This window comes from Tenrec ecaudatus, chromosome X (assembly GCF_050624435.1).
Source record: "Tenrec ecaudatus isolate mTenEca1 chromosome X, mTenEca1.hap1, whole genome shotgun sequence".
Taxonomy (NCBI): domain Eukaryota; kingdom Metazoa; phylum Chordata; class Mammalia; order Afrosoricida; family Tenrecidae; genus Tenrec; species Tenrec ecaudatus.
Window position 1 is genome coordinate 121,531,986 of NC_134548.1, and position 21,269 is coordinate 121,553,254.

Genomic DNA, 21,269 nt, shown 5'->3' on the forward strand with positions numbered 1-21,269 from the left:
AAATCCACCTCCCCGTCAACTTGATTTCCACTCACTTACCTGATGTGGGGAGCTGCTGTATTCTCCATTCAGTGGGATAGATTTGTTGTGTAAATCGAGTATTTTTGTTTTATTTTGTTAGTGTGGGCTCTTAATCTAAGATGTCACTATTCTCTTTACAGGGACCCATGGGCACTGAAGGCTTCCCAGGGGCTCCAGGGATTCAGGTATTTTGGTTAAGATCATTAAAGCTTTGGTGTACAACACTGGATCAAGAGATCATCATGCTTTATTTAACATGGTCATAAATCCAAAAGGAGAGATTGTTTATAATTCAAATTCTTTGCCTTCCTTTTATGGATATAAGCTTAGCCATTATTTTTTTGCTTTCATGCAAAAAAATGGCTTTAAGAAACACACAAAACCCTGCCATTCACTGAGTAGATTCTGTCTCATAGCGACCCTAGTTTCTGAAGCTACAAATCTTTACAGGACAAGATAGCTTCATCTTTCTCTGGAGGAGTGGCCGGTGGGTTTGAACCACTGACTTTGTGGTTAACAGTTCAATACTTACCTGTTTGTACCTCTTTAATATTCACATTGACTTTTAAATGACATTGCCTTCTGGAAGACTCTATAGCCACCAGAGTCCGGTAGAAGCCAAACCCTAGAATGGTAGGCAAGGTCTCTATGCCATATGCCCTAGCTTAACCCCTAAACTCGCCCCCTCCTAGGATTTGAGACATTCCGCTTAATGGTAACTGTGTTTCTGTCACAGGGCAAAAAGGGAACTTCAGGTTTCCCTGGGAGAAGTGGATTACCAGGAATTAAGGTAACAATGCTGCGAAGTGAACATCCAGGGTGGTGAAGAATTACCATATTAGATGTCACTTAGCTTAAGAAATCCCACATAACCTACTTTGAACACACAAAACTGATGACTATTCCATACATACCACCTGCCCAAAGGCAGGCCAAGGGCTGGGGGCTGATGGGAGTAAGCCCATTGGTGTGATGAAGAATGTTATATGACTGATAGTGTGTACAATTCTGGAATGTTTTATTTTATTGTTTTTACATTTCTTGGGGCAGATAGCTCCTACTACCCCACCTTTGCTATGCCACCATATCCGGTTTTGATAGCCAAGTCCTCCTTTGGGGAGAATTAGAGCTCCGTTGACATCATCAACTGTCCTACAGTGACAGGAACAGAGTTCCAGGGCTACAGAGAGTTAACAAATAAAAAAGCCAAACCTCGGCTCCCTCCATTAACACCTCCTGGGAGGATCCATATTGTTTATACCTGTGATAGATTTTCCAGGGCCAGCAGAACATTGTCTTTTAGAAGGGTTGCAAAGCAAAATTGGAATCTCTGGCCCTTGACAGATTTGTAATTGAGTGTCAGGCTTCTTGTCTGTCCTGTCTTGCCTCCATATTATATTTATTGGACTTGGAAATTAACTTATAGGCTAGTTGACATGGGAAATCAAGAGTTACCAAAAAAGGAACCTTTCATTTTCCTGGCGATTGACATTGATGTACCCTAGACCTTGAGTAACAAGGACATAGAAATATTTGTTTTTAATGTCTTTAATCTTTTCAGGGTAACAAGGGTGATATTGGCCTGCCAGGCCCAGATACTCTCATTGATATGGATGGCGTTGTGATCTCAGGTACACATTTCATTTATTTGAGTGTAGAAGAAATGATGAGGGATTGCAATTTTATAATTGTTAAAAGTAGCCGTGGTGATTCAGTGGTTAAAAGTTGGGCTGCAATCCGAAAGGTCAACAGTTTGAAACCACCAGCCACTCCAAGAGAGATAAACAGGGCTTTCTACCCCTGTAAGCATTTAAAGTCTTGTAAACGCACAGGGGCAGTTCTATAGGGTCTCCATGAGTTGGCATTGACTCAATAGCATTGAGTTTTGGTCATTGTTAAGAGACTATTTTGTCAACCATTGGATTACTTGCTAAACCCAACACCCTCTAGAACCCAAATGCTAACTCATCAAAGAAAGAGTTATGGGCCTTTATCTGAAAAGTGACACTCACTCTCATCTCTGGGAAAGAGAGCCCAAACCCAGTATCCCATTGTTGTGCTGGGTACACCAAGACAAAGATTCAGGTCTTCCTTGCCCTCCAAAAGAAACCCCAAAAATTCCACTGCCATCACGTTGGTTCTGACTCATAGCGGCCATATAGGACAGAGTAGATCAGATTCCTAGGTTTTGCAAGGCTACAAAATTTCACAGTAACAGACAGCCTCATCTTTCTCCCTTGGTTGGGCTGGGAGATTTTAACTGCTGGCCTTGCAGTTAGTAGCCCAGTGTATCACCAGTCACACCACCTGGGCTCCTTTGCTTTGGCCCAGATGTGGGGAAATCAGGGAAGAATTGATCTTTTCCCCAGATGGACTCCCCTCAGCCTGATAGGTGGGACATTCAAGGTCTCGTGTAGATAACTTATGAGAGCTCAAGCTTGACAATCTCAAGGGAAATGGAGGGGGGGGGGGTTATCCTTGGCTAGGGCCTAAGTGGTTGACATCTCAAGAACACTAACAGCCTTAGGACATTTGTCATCAACTTTCCTTATCCTAGATCTGATGTGTGCCCAAATCTTCCATAAATATCCAAATGCCCAGTGACTCCAGTTACTTTTTGCTTGGCCCAACGGCATCTACAATAAGGCTTCTTCCACCTGGGTGTCAGTAACTTATCCCTTCCCTCTCATCCTCTTAAACCCAATCCTTGTCTTGTCATTTCCTTCAACCTGAATTATTAATGGTTGGCAGAAGTTTCCCATGTTCCATTCTCAGAAAAACCAATGTGTATAACCATGAATATTAGAAATTGATACCTTAGCCCAAATGGTGGGCATTTGGAGTCTTTACAGTTGATTAGTAGTAATAGTAGTAGTAGAGTTCTCCTAGTACTTGCCATCACTTCCCATAGAAGCCAAGCCCTGGTCAAATTATTTGTGAACACTGGTGGAGCCTTGATTCTGATAGGTCGCTTATCATTTAAGGCCATTGGCATCTGGGAGACCTGAACAGGGCAGGAAAGGTACTTCTAACTCTTGGGCAACTACCTGAATTTCTTCCTAGGCACTTTGAACCATTTAGAGACCACCTCTGAGTTTGTTTACTGCTCCCCCCCCCCCCCCCCCCCGCCAGGCTATCCTGGAGACCCAGGTGTTCCAGGCCTTCCCGGCCGTAAAGGAGATGAAGGCATCCAGGGCTTTCCTGGCCTGTCTGGTACCCATGGCCTCCCCGCAATAATACCAGGTGAATGAAGCCAATCCCCCATGCCCTCGTAAATATTCCTTTATTAACTCTAATGTTCAGAATCCCCTTCGGTGGTGCCCCCTGGGCAAAGAAAGGAAAGATAGATTCTACTCATTAGGTTCCACACTGCCAGCCCAAAGATAATGTGTATAGGCCTGGGGGCTGGGTGAGTAACTTTCTTTGGAGTAAAAAATGAATGATAGTTAAAGGCATAATCCCAGGTCATGGGGCTTTGCAGCAACCAAAGGCAGCCTAGGTTGGGCTGATGGAGTTCTGTCCCTATTCTATGGGTATGCCATCATCTTAGCTGATGCTTAAAAAAGAAAAGTCATAGGACAATTTGCATGAAGACTATGTATATTTTAGCTCTGGAGCTAAATGGTTCCTGGCACCTTTGGGTGATCCTTAAACCAATAAGCCTAGGGCATGCATACCCACATGCCCAAGTAGCAAGTAGATAAAGGAGTCCCACCAGGGTCAGTAGTTTCCAGATATAATACAGGCCTAAAGCCTCAAGTGATACTTGGATTGGCACCATTTTCTAAGCTCCTTGGAGATGGGCTTCTTCTTTACATACCTGTGCTCTTAAAAGTAGCTACTGGGAAGAGGTATAGCTGCCTCCCGCCATCAGCACCAAGGTGGGAAAAAAAATTGAGAAGGGGATGCTAGAGACCCAGGTTTTCCAAGCAAGTTTGCTACGAGGAGAATCTGTGCCACCTGACCATGCACCTCTTTCTTCCATTTCCCAAGATGTTTGGCTAGTTGATCCCCTAAGGGCCCTTCTAACTCAAATGCAAAAGCTGGGCAAATGCTCCCCTAAAGTCTTCCCTGGGGAATAGTTTTTAACATAGTTCCACATCTGTGGAGCTTCTCAAGAGTAGGGTGTTATGATGAGCGTTTTGGTGTGGGCTTCTCAATCTAGGTGCCCCAGGCCTCCTGGGTCCTCAGGGTGTTCCAGGCAAGAAAGGAAACCGTGGTGATCCAGGCCGTACCACCATTGGAACAACTGGCCTCCCAGGCAGAATTGGTTTGCCAGGCTTACCCGGATTACCTGGTAAGTGGTTTTTTCTCTCTCTCGCTGCTCAGACTCGGGTGTGATCCAGACTACAGAATAGTTATGCTTTAGAGGGAAACATTTCACAAATCAGACAGCTAATCTGGGACACAGGACATAGGCAGCGTCAGAGCCCTGCCTCTCCATCCAGGCACATATAGGCTAGGCTAGAGCCACCGTGAGGACCAAACCCTACCGAATGCTGTGGACCTCTGTTCTTATTTTCATTCCTTAAACCTCTAGACAAGGCTTTCCCAAAGTGGGCGGTACCGCCAGGGGATGGAGGAGGGGGGCTGCAAAAGCAGATCCCTACACTTTATCCTGGATTATGGGCTAGAGTACCAAAGGTTTTCATTGCCAAGGAGTCACTGAGTTACTTTTGTTTGTTAGTTTGTTTTGTTTTCTGAAAAGGAAACCATAGGCTAAAAAGGTTTGAGGTCTCTTAGTTCCTAAAGAAACCATGCTGGTGCTTTGAAGCATCTCTGGGTCCACAGGGCTCTAATGGAGTCAACTGGGAAGGGAGAAGCTATGACTGGATCCTCAAGGTGGAAAGTAGCGACTAAGAGGCAGGCACAGGGCTTGTTGTCCTTAGTCCTTCTCCCTGAGTCTGCAATTCTAGAGTCTGGGAGAAAGACTGGTTATCGATGACTTGGCAACGTCCCCAGCAAGGTTTATTTGTCACCTAAATGCCCATTACCACTGCAGCCTGCACCCATTTGTTCTTTGTCCTAAGGGAAGTTTCTAGGCTTGTTAATGAGAATGTTGAGTTATTGACCTTTCCTTGTTCATTCCTGTATCCCCAGTGTCTAGTACATGGTCAGCATTGTACCAAAGTCAGCATGAGGGAGTAAGTAATAGTAGAGTAAATGAATTAAGTCAACAGAGAATTCTAGGAGGATCCTTGTCTTGACTGGTGTTGACTCTTCTCTAGTTAGTTGTTGGGTCTCATCGCACCAGGCCTGGGGGCTGAGCTGCTGTGCTGAGTTGCCTGAGCCAGCCATCAAGAGTGTGTAAGATGCTAGGCTTTTTTGTTTCTTTTTCCTGTAGGTCCAATATTTGAGACCGGGACCCTAAAGAATGCAGAGCCAGGATTCCCTGGCCTCCGGGGAGAGAGAGGTCCAAAAGGAAAATCAGGCCTCAAAGGAAGGAAAGGTGATTTGTCCCCTCGGGTTTCCTTGTTCCCCAAACTCCTCAGAGAAGGGTTTTTGTAAGCAACCCAAAAAACCTTGGGAATCTGAGCAAATCAATCATGGATATTGATTGGGGATTAGCTCTAGGATTGTTACAATACTATTTTGGGGACTTATCAAACAGGCTTAAATAAAGTACTTGTACCGCCCAACACCGACGCTAAGCCTTGGTGGTGTAGGAGCCTTGTTGGCAAACAAGGCCTTGTTGCCAACAGGAGCCTTGTTGGCAAAGTGATCCCCAGTTCTCATGTTCCAGACCACAGGCCTATGGGGCTGGTGGCCCTTGACTTCTTTAAGGGCGCTTTTTGGAGTCCCCTTCCTCGGTGGCTTCGGCAGTTGTCTCCTCTGTGTACACAAAGGCATTGAGGTGACAAGAACCTTTGAATGGTTTGGATTCCAGATCCTTAGTGTGGATCAGTGGTTCTCAACTCTGGATACATGTTGGACTCACTGATGGCTGGCCCCACCCCAGACAAATGAAATTGCCATCAAGGGCAGACCCATCCTTAGATGGACAATGAACCGCATTCATTTGAATTTGTTCTCTGACGCCCTTTTAATTCCTTCCATGGAGTAAGCTGTCCAAGTTAGAGATCACTAGTATCAGGACTCTTTTTCTCTGAGAAGGATGGCCTGCTTTGTTTTATGATGTCCTTTTAAAAACAGAAACCACAACTTTTTATTGTTGATTGGGTAAAGGTATACAGAGCATATCTTCAGTTTTACATTCAATCATTCGTACACATTTTGTTTCAACTCCCCCATTGCAATGTTTCCTGTTTCCATTTGTCCATCTTCCCTAACCCACTGAACTTTGTCTTTGGGTAAATGCTATCCTTTTCTTCATAAATGGTTGATTAGTCTACTTCAGGGCTAAATTCAGTTCCAGGCCTGAAAGGTGGCTAAGGGGCATAGTCTAAAAAGCCCCACCTGTCTCTAGTTGACCAGTAAGCCGGGTCTCATTTATGATTTTGAGTTCTGTTAAATATTTTCCTCCCACTCTATCTAGGACCTTCTACCGTGATCCTTTTCAGGACAGTTGGCTGTGGTAGTCGGGCACCATCTAGTTCTTCTGGTCTTGGGTTCATGGAAATGGTATCTGTGTGGTTCATTAGAGTCCATTGGATCAAATGTTTCCTTATGTGTTTCCATTTTCATCATTTTTCTTTCCTCTAGATGGGAAAAAGCTAAAAGTTGCAACTGAGATGGCTGCCCATGAGCTTTTAATGATGTCTTTTTTTTCCCCCTTTCCAGGAGACCCTGGTGCTTGCTTCTGTGATGGTGGTGTCACCACCTCTGGACCACCTGGAGAACCAGGCCTACCTGGACCACCAGGTTTCATAGGTCTTCCAGGTCTCAAGGGAATCAAAGGAGATGCAGGCTCCCTGGGTGCCGAGGGTCCAGCTGGGGCTCCAGTGAGTCTTGCCAAACTTTGACCCTGAGAGAGCAATAGGCGCTTTCAAGTACCCTTCACTCCCTACTGATTACTTTTCTAAAGCACATTAAAAACAGAAAAGGCTAAAACAAAGTGTTAGCTTTTGAAAGGTTTATCTAGATGTTATCTTAAATCCCTTTCAACTTCAGCATAACTACATTCCCTCCCTCCCTCCTTTCCTTCATCCCACAAAATTTATTTGGTTAGCAGAGTGACGCTTAACCATCTGGGCCATTAGTGTTCCTTAGACTTTGTAAATGACTTACATTTGCCTAACACATAAACCCTAAAGACAAAACTGTGATTGCAACTAAATTCCTATCTTCAAAGACTTCACAATTTAGAACGGATACAGTAGATAACTAAGCATTTATAATCCAAGATAGTAACCATATTCAGACAGGTTAACTTGAGAAACAAATCCAAAGACATCATATATGTATAAGACAAAGCTTTTTATCAAGAAGTGATTATATATCAAGAAAGCATCCCCGCCCAGTCCAATTTAAGTCCATAAGTCTGATACTAGTCCGTAAGTCCCTCTTTTGACTCACGCAGCCACATGCAATGACGCAGAATGCAGGAAAATCACAGGCCAGTGGGTGCAGGGTCGTGTGAATCCAAGGTCGGTGGAAACATGGCAGGACCCCGACTCCGGCAGCTATCAGTGTCAGTGGCAGAGTCCCAGTAAGCAGGAAGGAAAGAGATGGGGGAGGCCACACCCCCAAGGAGGCATGCTGGATTCTACCACTACACGTTTATACATCTTCAAGTTGACATAAAATCAGCTTACTACACAGCAACCTCACAAAGTACCCAGAGCAATATTAGAATGTACCCAAGGACCTGTCTTGGGTCAGACCTGATATTAGATGCCACAATTCTAAGATATCTGTAGCTCCTGATTCTTCCCTTTTGTCTCTTTGTCAGGGTTTATTTGGGGCTCTAGGTCCTGCAGGCCACAAAGGAGATAAGGGAGAACCAACTCTCAGTACGAGATCAGGGATGCCCGGGGAACAGGGTATCCATGGCCCCCAGGGACCCCCAGGCCAAACAGGAGTCCCAGGCAAGGACGGAGTACCAGGGGCACCAGGTCTACCAGGTCTTCCGGTAAGTTGATCATTCCCATAAATCCTCACACCTGATTTAGAAGTTCTGGTGGTTATGAGACAGGGCAGACTAGAGAAAGCCCCAAAGCGCTTCTTCCGGCCTCTGCCACGGATTCACTTGGACACTCTGGAAGCTTTTTGCTGGGTGCTTTCTGCAACATGAGAATCATCGTCTCAGCCTAGGACATCATCTCATTTGCTAAATGCTAGTAACCATCAACCATGTCACTTAAACTGTTTCCACTTAACCATGGCAGTTCCCTGCAAATAATCCAGCTGCTTTCTGTGATCTCAACTGTGGCTGTTATCCTGGTGCTGTTGCCTTCCTTATAGATCTAGAACCTTCTGTATCATCAGATCCCCTATGATGACAAGGCTCATTGTGCACTAACCAAACTTGCTTGATACAAAGGAGTGATAGGGAGGATAGAGAAGGATGTTAAGAAACTCTCCAGATGAGACTCGAGTCGGATTTTCATTCTGTTTTTTTTGTCTCTTGTCTAGGGCGATTCTGACCAAGGATTTCCTGGGGACGGAGGGTTTCCAGGAATCCCCGGAGAAAAAGGTCATCATGGTCCACCTGGCCCTCCAGGAATTGGGTTTCCAGGAGCTCCTGGACTCCGCGGGCCCCCTGGAGACCCAGGAATAGATGGCTTGCCGGGAAAACAAGGTCTTCCTGGACTCCCAGGTATGTCAAAGAATTAAAAGTTTTTGAGCTTCGAAAACTGGCACCTGGTAAGATATAGTATGACCCCAAATACATAAAATGTCATAAGCTATGTGTCTGATAATAATAACTACTTGAATTTTTGTCAAGGTTTTCATGTGGACAAAAGATCATAATTGTATTGAGGAAAGCTTTGTGGATAGAACAATATACATTTTATTGTTAGTAAGGTTCTTCATAGAGAAGTATAAAAATATAGTGGGCTGTCTTGGGGAGTTATACACTCATAGTCACTAAAAGAATTACAAGAAGGAGGTAGATAACTATACTATATTTAGTATCAACGTCATGAAACTACTTGGTGGGAAGTTGAACCCTCTTTCCTCTGGGTTGGATAGTCATATCATTCCATTAGAGAGGAACCTTTTCTCAACTGGCAAAATATCAGAATGGGAAAAGACTGTAGCTGTGTCTAGTTTAACCTCATTTGGTACTTTAATCTCCTCTTTCATATAACTTCTTATTCTGTTTGAATCTCGGGATTTCTAATATGAGATAGTCCTGCTTAAGGATTATAAAGGTGCTGCGCTAATGATTCACCTTCCTTAAAACAACAAGCACAACTATTCGTGCCATTTCCCCGTTAATTGAGTGAAGCCCACTCCTCTATTGAGTGGTTTTCTTTATATTGGGTTTCAATTCACACTAAAGGCTACAGACCTTGATCTTCATCAGCAGGTACTTCAAGTCCCCAGTTTCAGCAAGCAAGTTGTGTCAACTGCATAGCAGAGGTTGTTAATAGGATTTCTTCCAGTCCTGGTGTCTAGTGTTTATATACTCCGACTTCTATGATGATCCGCTCAGCACTCAGATTGAAAATGTATGATAAAAGGATACAACCTTGATCCACACCGTTCCTGATTTGAAACCGTACAGTATCCCCTTGTTCTGTTCACACGCTGCCTCATGATCCATGCCCAAGTTTCACATGAGCATCAGGAAGTCTTCTGGAATTCCCATTCTTCTCCAAGTTGTCCATAGTTAGTTATGATCCACCCAGTCAAGTGTTTTTGCATGGTAAACAAAACACAAGTAAGAATCTTCTGGTATTCTCTGCTTTCAGCCAACACCCATCTGGCATCAGCAATGATATCCCTAGTTCCAACTCTTCTTCTGAATCGGGCTTAACTTTATGATAGCCCTTAGTTGATGTACTGCTGCAACTGCTGTTGAGCTATCTTCAACAAAATTTTACTTGCATGTGATATCAATGATATTATTCTGTAATTTCCAAAGTCTGTTGCCTTACTTTGGAATGGGCACAATATGAATCTCTTCAAGGCAGTTGGTCAGGTATCCATCTCCCCAATTTCTCGGCATAGAGGAGTGAGTGCTTCCAGTGTTTCATTAGCTTGTTGAAACATTCCAGTGAGTATTCCATCAATTTCTGGAGCCTTGATTTTGCCTAATGCCTTCAGTGCAGCTTGGTCTTCTCTTTTCTATTATCGACTCTTGGTCACATGCTACCTCTTTATATGAACAAATGCCAACCAGTCCTTTGTGGTACAGTGACTCTGTGTATTATTATCCATCTTCTTTTTTATTCCTGGTAAACCTTCCAGATATGTGGTTCCCTTTCTTTTTCACCAAACAGAAAAATATTATCAGATTTACAGGCAGGATAGGAACAAATGTGTCAAAGTGGCAGGATTTTCTGTAGGACCAGTGTCACTGACATAGATTTGGAATGATGATCAGTCAAGGTAACAAAAATAAATAATGAAAACCGTTGCTGCATACACACGATGGGAAACTATGCATCACAAAAACCAACGATGCAACCATGAAGCATGCTTCCTGCATCATTCAATGTTTTGCCCATAGAATCTTTCATATTGAAACTTGAATGTTCAGTACTTTCAGATTGATACATAGCTCTTTGCCTTTGCACGTTCCATTACAATACTTTGGTTTGCCTTCTCGGGCTGCCCTTTGACATTTTCGGTTCAGTTATTTTACACCCTTCTTTCTTCCATTTGCTTTAGCTATTCCATGATCAAAAGCAAGATTCAGAATCTCTTCTGGCATCCATTTGATTTTTTATTTATGTCTTGTCTTTCTAATGAACTCTTGTTTTCTTCATGTATGATGTTCTTGATGACATCCCACAGTTCACCGGCTCTTCTGTCATTAGTGTTCAAGAAGTCAAGCTGTTCTTGAGATGGTCTCAGAATTCAAGTGGAATCTACTGGGCTCTTGTAGAATTGCTTTAATTTTCTTTGACTTCAACCTGAACTTACATAGGAGCAATAGATGACCTGATCCACAGGCAGCACTGAGCCTCATTTTGGCTAATAATATAGAGCTTCTCCATCATCACTCCCCAAAGATATAGTCAATTTGATTGTCATGTCTACCATCTGGTGAGATCCACCTGTAGAGTGACCCTTTATATTGAAAGGTTTTTGCAATTAAGAAGTCATTGGTCTCGGAAAATTTTTTCATGCCATCTCCACCATGTCTATCACCAAGGCCATATTTTTCAACTATGGCCCCTTATTCTAGGAGCCCTGCTGGAGTAGTGTTAATGCCTTGGGCTGCTAACTGTAAGGTCAGCAGCTCTAAAGCTCCAGCCACGCCTTGGGAGAAAGATGTCCTCACGAGAAAGATGGGGTTTTCTACTCCTGTAAGGAGTCACTGTCTCAGGAACTCCCAGGGACAGCTCTTCTCCGTGCTATGGAGTGGCTTTGAGTCAGCATCGACTCAATGGCAGGGAGTTTCTTGTTGTTGTTTTGGTTCCTTCGATGTTTCTAACTTTTCCATTGTAATCACCCGTAATTATCAATGTATTTGTATGACATTTTTAAAATCAATTTCAGATTGAAGAAGTTGATAGAAATCTTCTATTTCATCATCATAAGGAGTCCTGGCAGTGTAGTGGGTTACACATTGGGCGGCTACCCTCTAGGTCAGCAGTTTAAACAATCAGCTGCTCCAGAGGAGAAAGAGGCTTTCTACTCCAGTAAAGGGTTAGGGTCTTGGAAACCCACGGGGGTGCTTCCAACCTGTCTTACAGGGTCTCTGGGGATCAGAATTGACTCAGAGGCAGGAAGTTTGTGAGTCCTCGTTGGTGATGTATACATTTGAGTAGCATTGCATTAACGGGATTTTCTTGTGTGTATTCAGATATTTTCCTATCACAGATGGCATTGAACTTCAAGATAGAGCTTGAAATGTTCTGTTCCACAATGAATTCAACTCCAATGCTCTTGAATCTGTCATTCCCAGCATAGTCTAGTTCAAAATGGCCACTACCAGGCCATTTCAGCTAACTAATACCTGGGGGTTTGCTCTTTATGTATACCATTTTGTTTTTTACTTTCTAATGTTCCTACATTCAGACTTAATGCCTTCCACGTTCCAATTATTGATCGATGTTTGCAGGCCATCTCTTCCCACTATGAGCCATGTCCCATCAGCAAATGAAGTTCCCCAAAGGTTTATGCCAATCATGTCGTTCTAGTAGACGCTACTGTGAGAAGGCAACTCTTGCTCAGTCGTATTTTGAGTGTTTTCCAAGCTGAGAAGCTCATCTGCTGGCACTTTATCTGAGAATGTTCTGCTGCTGTTCACAATCACTCAGAAGTGAACAACCTCTTCCTTCTTTGTAGTCTGTCCTTAGCCTGGGAGCTCCTCTGAAACCTGTTCCCCTTAGGTGACCCTGCTGGTATTGAAAATAGCAGAAGAACATAGCGTCTGACATCACAGCAACACACAAGCCACCACAAGTACAACAATCTGACAAATGGTGGACCTATAAACGCACACCTTCCCTCCATCTTCTGGACGATAGCACTACTTCTGACTCCTTGAAAACAGGCTCAGTTCCTAGAAGGGAGCTCCTGGGACCCTGAACTTCACTCATCTTTGGGCACAAGGTTCTCAGGATTATAGTGACATTGTTAGCTAAAGTCTGGGAGATGCCTTGTGCGGTACCTTAGATTAACAAAGAATATTTTCATTAAAAGCATGAGCTTTCCCGCTACGTAAACTGCCGCCCCATGTTCTACCTCCCATCTAGCTTTCTCTCCACACAATAATAACAACCGGTGGGCCCCAGACATTTGCATTGCCATCATTACCATGAAAAATGGCGATGCTTTACCTGAGTGTCCCCACACAAACCACCAGTGGCCCAGGCGTGGACAGCTGCAGTGCCAAGGAAGGAAATAGAATCAGCAGCAGCCTTTCCACCACGCCTTGTGAAATATTACCGACCCTGGACAGCAAGACAAGTGGCTGTTTCCAAAGTAGTTTGCTCCAGATGCTGGTCATAATCAATCATCCTGGTTATTACTGAAGCAGTCACTGCGTGCTTGACCTTGTGCCAGTGTCAGCCCTCTCTATTCATTCCAGACAGAGAGAATTTGCCTGATGGGCCTATGTGGGTCCAAGAGCCTCCAGGAACTTCTGCCCTGCTTTAATCGTCTCCTCTGCTGCCTTGGTCTAGGTGACTGCTGCTGCAGTGGCAGGGAGAAACTTGGTAAAGGAGGCGGAGTCACAGAGGGAGGTGAGAGCCAGCTCGGGCTAAAGGTTCTCAGATACCTGTGTGGCAACTCTCCAGCCTTTGGGCGCACTTTTGTGTCCCACACTCACAATGGCCAGGGCAACACACCGGAAGCCCGGGTTAGGGAGGAGTGATCCTGAGCTGGCAGGGCAAAGGCTATCACTGATACTGCCTGCCCCGTACACACTTTTGGGAGGGAGGAGTGCTGGAAAGGAGTAGGCATGCAGCCTGTGAGCTTGGCCGATTGTCTTCACCCTGCATGTTACTTACCGGCTTGGCTGCTCTTGACCTTTAAGCAACTTCATTTTCCCCCACCTCACTGGGACCGTAAGTCTTGTTGGGAGGTATCTGAACAAACCCACATGTCTCACCTTCCGTTGTGGGATCCAGAGCCAAGTGCGATGTCAGAATCTTCATAACCAAAGACCTTCTTATCGCGCAGTTGGATGTTTTGCATTACTGGCAGTCAAGCAAAGCGGAATTCTGAATAATTGAGTTATTGGTAGCATTTCTAGAAGCCCTCATGGTGTCGTGTGTTAAGTATTGGGTTAAGCCAACCAACCGTACTTGGGAGTTCAAATTCACCAGCTGCTCCCTGGGAGAATGATGAGAGTGTCTACTCCCACAAAGACTTATAGAAATCAGAGAGAGCAGTTCGACTCTGTCCTGTAGGGTCACCGGGAGTCAGAATCCACTGCCACAGCATTTGGGTGGATTCTGGCAGGACCAAAACACAATGTGGGTGGAAGGGATGTAAAAAGAGCCAAATAACAGTGTGTCCTGAAGGTCCCCCCCCACTTTTTTCCATTTTGACCCTCTGCTTACAAATGCACATTTTTGGTGTGGTATACAGGACTGGCCTGCAACAAACTTACGAAGAGTAGCATGTATTTTATTCCTTCTAGTTTCTACTACAGAAGCCCTGGTGGCCTAGTATTTATGCATTGGCCTGCTAACTGTAAGGTCGGCAGTTCTAAACCACCATCTGCTCTGTGGGGGAAATATGGGCTTTTTACTCCCATAAACTGTTACAATCTGGGAAGCTCACAGGGCCAGCTCCACCCTGTCCTACAGGGTCACTTATGAGTTGGCATTGATTCGATGGCAGTCTTTGGTTTTGGACTTAGGAGTTTCGACTCATCTTTTCTTGTCACAGAAGCATCCCAGAATGCCTGTCAGTAGCCACATCCTCTAAAGCAGTGGTTCTACACCTGTGGGTAGTGACCCTTTCACAGGGGTCACCCGATTCATAACACTAGCAAAATTACAGTTATGAAGTAGCATCAACAAAATTTATGGTTGGGGGGGGGGTCACCACCACATGAGGAAATGGACTACAGGGTTGCGGCATTAGGAAAGTTGAGAACCGCTACATTAGTAGGTCCTGGAGAGAGAGGGAGAAAACTGTGGAGACCAGCTGTACTCATCTGATAGACTGGTGGAACTCCAAGATAATGATCCTTAGTCACCCTTCAGGCCTGGATCTGATCTCACCCTTGGTAGCTCAATTTTCAGTGCAATACAGATCTGTAACCAGAAGAGTTAGAAATTAGGGAATAGCCTTGCACTAGCTCGTGTGAAGTCTTCCCTTGAAGTAGGCTAAGAAGAACCAGTATTCATTGAGCATTGGCATGAGTGCCAGGCACAGTGCAAATGCTATTTAGCACTCATTTTGGGTAACACACACACACGATAAGGTAAGAAGTTCCCATTTTACACTTGAAGTTAAGAGAGATGTAATATGTTACCCACACGGCTACTTAGGAGCAGGAGCAGGATATGAGGGAAGGGATCATCCTCATAACAATCACGTTCTACAGTTCCGTTGCCTGTAGTGACGCAGGCATTGAATGAGTCGGCTACAGATGGCATCAGGTCTTTCTATTTGCAAAGAGTAGTGACAGTGGCAGGAAAGTGCCAGGCACTGGAGTCAGTCGTTTGAATCATAGTCCGTATGCGGAGCATTGAGAAATGTAATTTGTGATTGAAGTGCACGCACAAGCTATTATAGCACATGAGAACTGTTGGCTCCAGGGCATAAAGCAACCCTAGGGGATTGTTTTAATGAATAGGGCAAGACTTAATTTTAATTAGCAAGGCAATTGTTTGTAAATGGCACTTGAGGGAGCCGACAAACAATTTGTTCCCAGTATTTTATTAAGCCGCCCCTCTGTGATCTTATAGACTCTTTGTATTTGCATTATGAAGGAGCAAGAAAGAATTTGCCCAGAGGTGGGCTAGGCAAAGACTAGACTCCGGGAGTCGGGACTCTTGAAAGTGCCTGCTCCTTCTCCTTGAGTAATACAGTTGACAGTTTCAAATGGGTTGCTGAAGGGGGAGTCTTGGTTTGTCTTCAGTGTTCTCCTGGTACAGGTTCATCCAACAAATGGCATTAAATAAGTCTCCATAGATCTGACAGGAGCTGTCAAGAAAAACACCCCAGTAGTTTGAGGAAAACCTCATTTATTCCAAGAAAAGGGCAGACAGGCGAACCCAAGGGGTCTTGACTTCCAACACTGAAGTAGGTATGAGAGAGCAGTGTGGCTAACCTCAAGCCCTACCCTAGGGAGAGGCTCTGGTTGAGGGCAAGCTGAGAAGGACAGTTGCCATTGGCTGTTGTTCCTGCCTAGGCTACCTGTAGAAAACCTTGTTAGGGCTGCCCGCTCCTCAGTGAGAAAAGAATGTGGTCTTTCCAGAAAGTAGCAGGGGAGGAGAGTAAAGGAGGCTGTTAGGAGGAAGTTTCTCTGGACTCAGTGGATTGACCAGATGTTCCCATCTTACCTCTTACAGGACTAACATTACCATGCATCATCACCGGGCCTTTTGGTCCATCAGGCCATCCAGGATCTCCCGGATTCCCAGGTACTTGATGGGGCCAGAGAAAGCCCCTGAGCAGAACTGTCAAGGATTGTGGACAGAGTCCAGCTCAGGAGTACTGGGAAATGCACGTTCCTTCTGAGCTTTGGTGGTGTAGTAGGTTACATGTTGGGTTGCTAAGTAGAAGCTCAGTAGTTTGAATCCACCAGCCACTCCATGGGAGAAAGATGAGGCTTTTGTCTCCTGTGAAGAGTTAGTGTCTGTCCTTGAGGGCTGTGAGGAGTCGGAATCTACTCGATGTCGGTGGGTGTGATTTTGTCAGTGTATGCCTTCTGAGAGGGAGCCTTGCGGGATGGAGGCGATTGGGTTGCTGCAGGAAAGGGCAAATGAGGGAGGTGAGGAAAAGAGAGGCCCTCCATGGGACTCATAGCCTTGACCGAATGAATATAAGATGTCCTTCGAGTCAGACTAGAATTCTTTTCTCCTCACTACTTTGTGTTTGGGTTTCCAGGCCCAAAAGGAGCCCAGGGCTACCCTGGGATTCCTGGCCAGCCAGGATTTCGTGGAACTAAAGGCGAGCAAGGAATTCGTGGAGGTGTTTACCTCCCTGAATTGCCAGGTAAGAAAAGTAGCTTCTCCTGGCCTGCTTCCCCATTTGTGTGAATGTGTGTTTGGGTTGTGGTAGTTCTCCACCAGGGACAGGAAGGTAAGTTTGGCTGTGGTGGGCGTGGGAAGGTTTGATTTCATGCCCAGGCAAGACATCCCTTGGAACCCCTAGAACAACAAAGAGTGGCACCTGGGCCAGGAGCTTTAGCAGTAACCGTTAACATGTTAGAAATGCAACTTCTTGGCACCCACACCCCAGGGGATTCTGATAACATTGAAGAACCACAAGGTTTCGACTGCGTGGGCTCATCTTGGAGTGTTCTGGTGCCATCGTTCCCAGCAGGGAACAAGTACATCCAGAAGGGAATGGAACACTTGTCATGAGGTCTAGGATGTTGTCTGTGCTCTCCCTCACCTGCGGGAGCACCAAGAGCATGTGGCTGAGCTTTGGCCAAGGGCCAGGCCTCACTGAAAGGGAAGCTTCTCCAGGTCACATGGTGCAATCCTTGCCTCAGGATTAGTCCTCTAGGCCCTGAGATTCCTGATCTTCAAAGAAGTGATACACATTGTTAATATGCCTGTGTGTGTATCCTTACAACTGGACCAGTAGGTAACTTCATGATAAATGGAGAAAAAATTGCAATCGTCAAGGATTTCATCTTGCTTGGTTCCACAATCAATGCTCGTGGAGGAAGTAGTCAAAAGACCAAATGACGCTTTGCATTGAATAAATCAGCATGGCTGTTACTTTGAGGAATAAGGTACACCCTACCCAAGCCATAGTAATGTCAATTGTGTCATGCATATGAAAGTTGGACGTTGAATAAGGAAGACAGAAGGAGAATCAATGCATTTGAATTATGGTGCTGGAGACTCTTGAAATCATCATGAACTGCCAAAAGAACCAACAAGTGTGTCTTGGAAGAAGCCCAGCCAGAATGCACCTTAGAAGCCAAGATGACAAGACATCGTCTCCAGTTCTTTCGATGTGTTGTCAGGAGAGACCAGTCCCTGGAGAAGGCCATTAGGCTTGGTAAAATGAAGGGGCAGCAAAAAAGAGGACGACCTTTGACAAGATGGATGGATACAGTGGCTTCAAACCATGGTCTGTTTTACATTGAATGCCCATTTTGTTTCAACTCATCCACTGCAATCCCCTCAATGTGTTCCCACTTATCCTGTGTCCCCTTCACCCCGTGACCCTTCCCCGTGTTCCCTGTGTCCAATTCTCCTCCTTTCCTAACCACCTGAGCGCCCCCCCCCACCCCCAAACTTTGTCCTTGGGGAAATGCTGCGTTTGTTTTTTTTAATTACTGTTTTAGTGAAATAATTTACATATCATACAATTCCATAGTTCAGTCCTCGCAAACACTGCCCTTTGGATTTTCGAAGGGCATTCTGGTGGCATAGTGGTTACATATTGGGCGGCCGCAGTTAGAAAGCACCAGCCAGCCGCTCTGCAGGAGAAGACGGGGCTTTCTACTCTCCCGTCAAGAGTTCCAGTCCCGGAAACCGGAACACTGTGCCCTTCTCCCCTGCCCTGGGTCACTAGGAGTCGGCAGTGAGTGTTTCTTAGTTGGATGGCTTTTTACTGTCGGGATCCTTTTTTAATTTTCTCCTCTTGACTTTTAGGATTTCCTGGACCTCGTGGGGAGAAGGGCTTTCCTGGCTTCTATGGGTTACCTGGAAAAGATGGCTCACCGGGTAAACCTGGCAGTCCAGGTTTACCTGGCCCCAAAGGAGCCCCTGGTGACATCTTGGGTCCTGCAGCCGGTGCTCCAGGAAATCCTGGCCTCCAAGGGCTGCCAGGCGACGAGGGATTTCCTGGAGATTCTGGCCCTCCAGGACCCAAGGGTGATTCTTTTCTCATAAGCTACAGAAAAACCTTTCAGTAACTTTCAGGCAATACTCACCACTTGCCTCAATGGAGGCTTCGCTTTGGGGCTGGGGGGTGGGGTGGGGTGGGGGTGCTGAATTGCTTAAGGGATTAAAAGGAATTACCATTTTTTCCTGGCCTTCGTTTTGTTTGTTGTTTTTATTTCTGTACATGGCTCAAATTTACGGTTCTTTCTTCAGCATGCCAGCAGCGACCATGAGTTCTTGCAAAGTCTCCGGACTACCCAGGACGGAGCTGAGGGAATGGTGACAGCGAGTTGGTCTGGTGATCAGTCCCTGCTGCCAGTCTAGGCTGTGATCCTCTGCCCTTTCCTTTCACTAGGTTTGCTTGGGAAGTCTGGCTTGTTGGGCACCAAAGGTGAGCGGGGCAGCCCTGGCACCCCAGGACACAGGGGCCAGGCAGGCCCTCCAGGGCCTGATGGCATGTCTGGCATCAAGGGGAAACCTGGTCTCCCAGGAACAGCAGGCTTTCCTGGCTTGGAAGGTAGGTCCTTTGGAGGAGGAGCCTCAGCTTGACACTTCACCTGCACAGCATGGACATGACACCTGACTTTCCTAATCTCACGTTTCAAGTCACCCTTGTAGGGCCAAGCAGAGCCAACTACTGCAGTGTAGCTCCCACAACAGACTCCACCCCATCTCCCATAAGACATCCCCAGGTGGCAGAAGCAGTTCAACTCCTGGAAAAGTTGGTCTTTCCGACCCACCCAGCAATGAATGCCTTGGGAGACATCGCCGGCCACCTGCTTCTGAAAAGCACAGCCATTACAAACCCCACGGAGCAGAACGCAGTTCTACTCTGGCACGTGGGGTTGATGGCAGCTCGTTGGCTTTGGATGTCGGTATCACAGTCAGTTAGGTGTTGGGGCCGCTCATCGCATGCATGGTCCTGGTTCAAACCCACCAGCCACTCGGTGGGAGAAAGATGAGGCTGCCTGTTCCCATCTAGCCCAGTCACTGTTGTCTTCAGCAGGCTGCGAAGAGCCAGCTTTGGATTGGTGGAAGAGGAAGAATGGGGCCATCCTGAGCATCCCTAGCCAACATGGCTTCCAGTAGCGGCGCCTACCACCCCCTGATTCCAGCTTAATGTTCAAAGCTTGCCTTTTTCTCACGTCATTGCCTACATTACCCTCCCTTCCCTTACTCCTGGCCAAGTGATGGTTGATAGTAGGTGCTATCAAGCCAGTTTCGACTCATAGCCACCCTGTGTACAACAGAACAAAACACCGCCCAGCCCTACGCTACCTTAAGCTCCTGTGTCAATCCACCTCCTTGAGGACCTTCCTCTTTTTCTGCCCCCCCCTCCTACTTTCCCAAGCATGATGTCCTTCTCCAGCGACAGGTCCCTCCTTGGTAACATGCCCAAAGAACGTGTAATGAAAGCTGCCCTTTCTCGCTTCTCACAAACATTCCGGAAAATGAGTTACTCGCAGAGCCACTAAGATCCCTTGTCTCCCCTTTGTCCTCGGTTTTCTGGGCTCTTCCCATAGGCTGTCCAGGGGAGATGACACAGCCCACAGGCTTGCCAACTCCCACTCTCCCCAGCTTCGCTGCTGAGGGCACTATCTACCGCTACATGCTAACTTTGCATTCTAGCCACGGATCTCGGAATGCATGCCGCTGTGGAATTGGCTGCCGTTGAAATTTGCTTTCCTTACATCAGTCCCCTCTTCACAGCTTTCTCTTCAAATCCTGGGGCTCGCAGCTACTTGATGTTTTTCAATCCTTCGCAATCCATTCATTGAGGCCCTTAGGGGCCCCAATACTTCTGTCATCACTGAATTAATTCTTTGGGTTGGGAAGGGGGGTTGTTTAGTTTAGTTTTTTTAAATTTCCTCGCTTTGTAACTGAACATTCCACTTTGGCAGCAGCTCAGGAAGTTAAAGTCTCTGAATACCTAGGGGACCAAATGGGTCTTGGGGATTTCTACAGTATTTGGCACTAGGGGGTCTTTCAACCTTAATACCAAAGAACTGGATGATTAACTGTGTGCATGAGGGATTAAAAGGGCAGCCCTGTAACCTGGGCTCCCTGGGAGGTGGAAATAACAGCTCAGCTTTCACCTCTCCTCCACCATGGGCTCAGGAAGCAGCCATTGTGGGAGGATTCGAACAGGGAGATCAGGAAATGGGACCTCCATCGCCACCCTGGCTTGGCAGAGCTCCATTCAAAGGCTGCGCAACAGGGTGAAGCACATTCCTAGAGGATGAAGACTATGGGATCCCAAGTGGTGTGCTCTCCCTGCCAGTTACGGTCTCACTCTGAAGGGAGTAGCCATTGGTGTTGTGCTCCCTGCAGAGCGGGTGGGGGGGGGGAGCATGGGTGCTAATGTTTCAGCGAACTCTGCTGGTTAGTATCCTTCATATGCCAAGGTTAAAGGACCTACAAGCCAACTTGAGCAGAAGTCATGGGATGGGGCCAGAGCCTCACTTGACAGCTGCCGCGCGTGTGTGTGTTCTCTCTGATGCTCCTTCAGGGTATCCTGGGAAGAAAGGCTCCAGAGGCGAGGCAGGTCCCCTGGGACCAACTGGAAAGAGAGGTCTGCTTGGGATCAAAGGCCTTCCTGGATCTCAAGGAAAAGTAGGCTTCCTGGGGAGCACAGGCTTGCCAGGGGAAACAGGGTTGCCAGGCCTCCCCGGCTCAAAGGGTAAGTGAAGTGGTCAC

At 46.2% G+C, this 21,269-nt stretch overlaps 1 protein-coding gene across 1 annotated transcript in view; it reads left to right on the forward strand.

Moving 5' to 3' along the window:
- The window catches only part of COL4A6 (collagen type IV alpha 6 chain), a 392,858-nt gene that overhangs the window by 347,084 nt on the left and 24,505 nt on the right, over positions 1-21,269 (forward strand). Inside the window, exons 14-27 of the mRNA XM_075538845.1 lie at positions 162-206; positions 758-811; positions 1,583-1,652; positions 3,154-3,264; positions 4,187-4,318; positions 5,366-5,470; positions 6,763-6,923; positions 7,874-8,053; positions 8,557-8,740; positions 16,077-16,148; positions 16,615-16,722; positions 18,342-18,563; positions 18,928-19,089; positions 21,082-21,252. Coding sequence (XP_075394960.1) covers positions 162-206; positions 758-811; positions 1,583-1,652; positions 3,154-3,264; positions 4,187-4,318; positions 5,366-5,470; positions 6,763-6,923; positions 7,874-8,053; positions 8,557-8,740; positions 16,077-16,148; positions 16,615-16,722; positions 18,342-18,563; positions 18,928-19,089; positions 21,082-21,252 — 1,777 coding nt within the window. The remainder of the gene's footprint in view (positions 1-161; positions 207-757; positions 812-1,582; positions 1,653-3,153; positions 3,265-4,186; positions 4,319-5,365; positions 5,471-6,762; positions 6,924-7,873; positions 8,054-8,556; positions 8,741-16,076; positions 16,149-16,614; positions 16,723-18,341; positions 18,564-18,927; positions 19,090-21,081; positions 21,253-21,269) is intronic.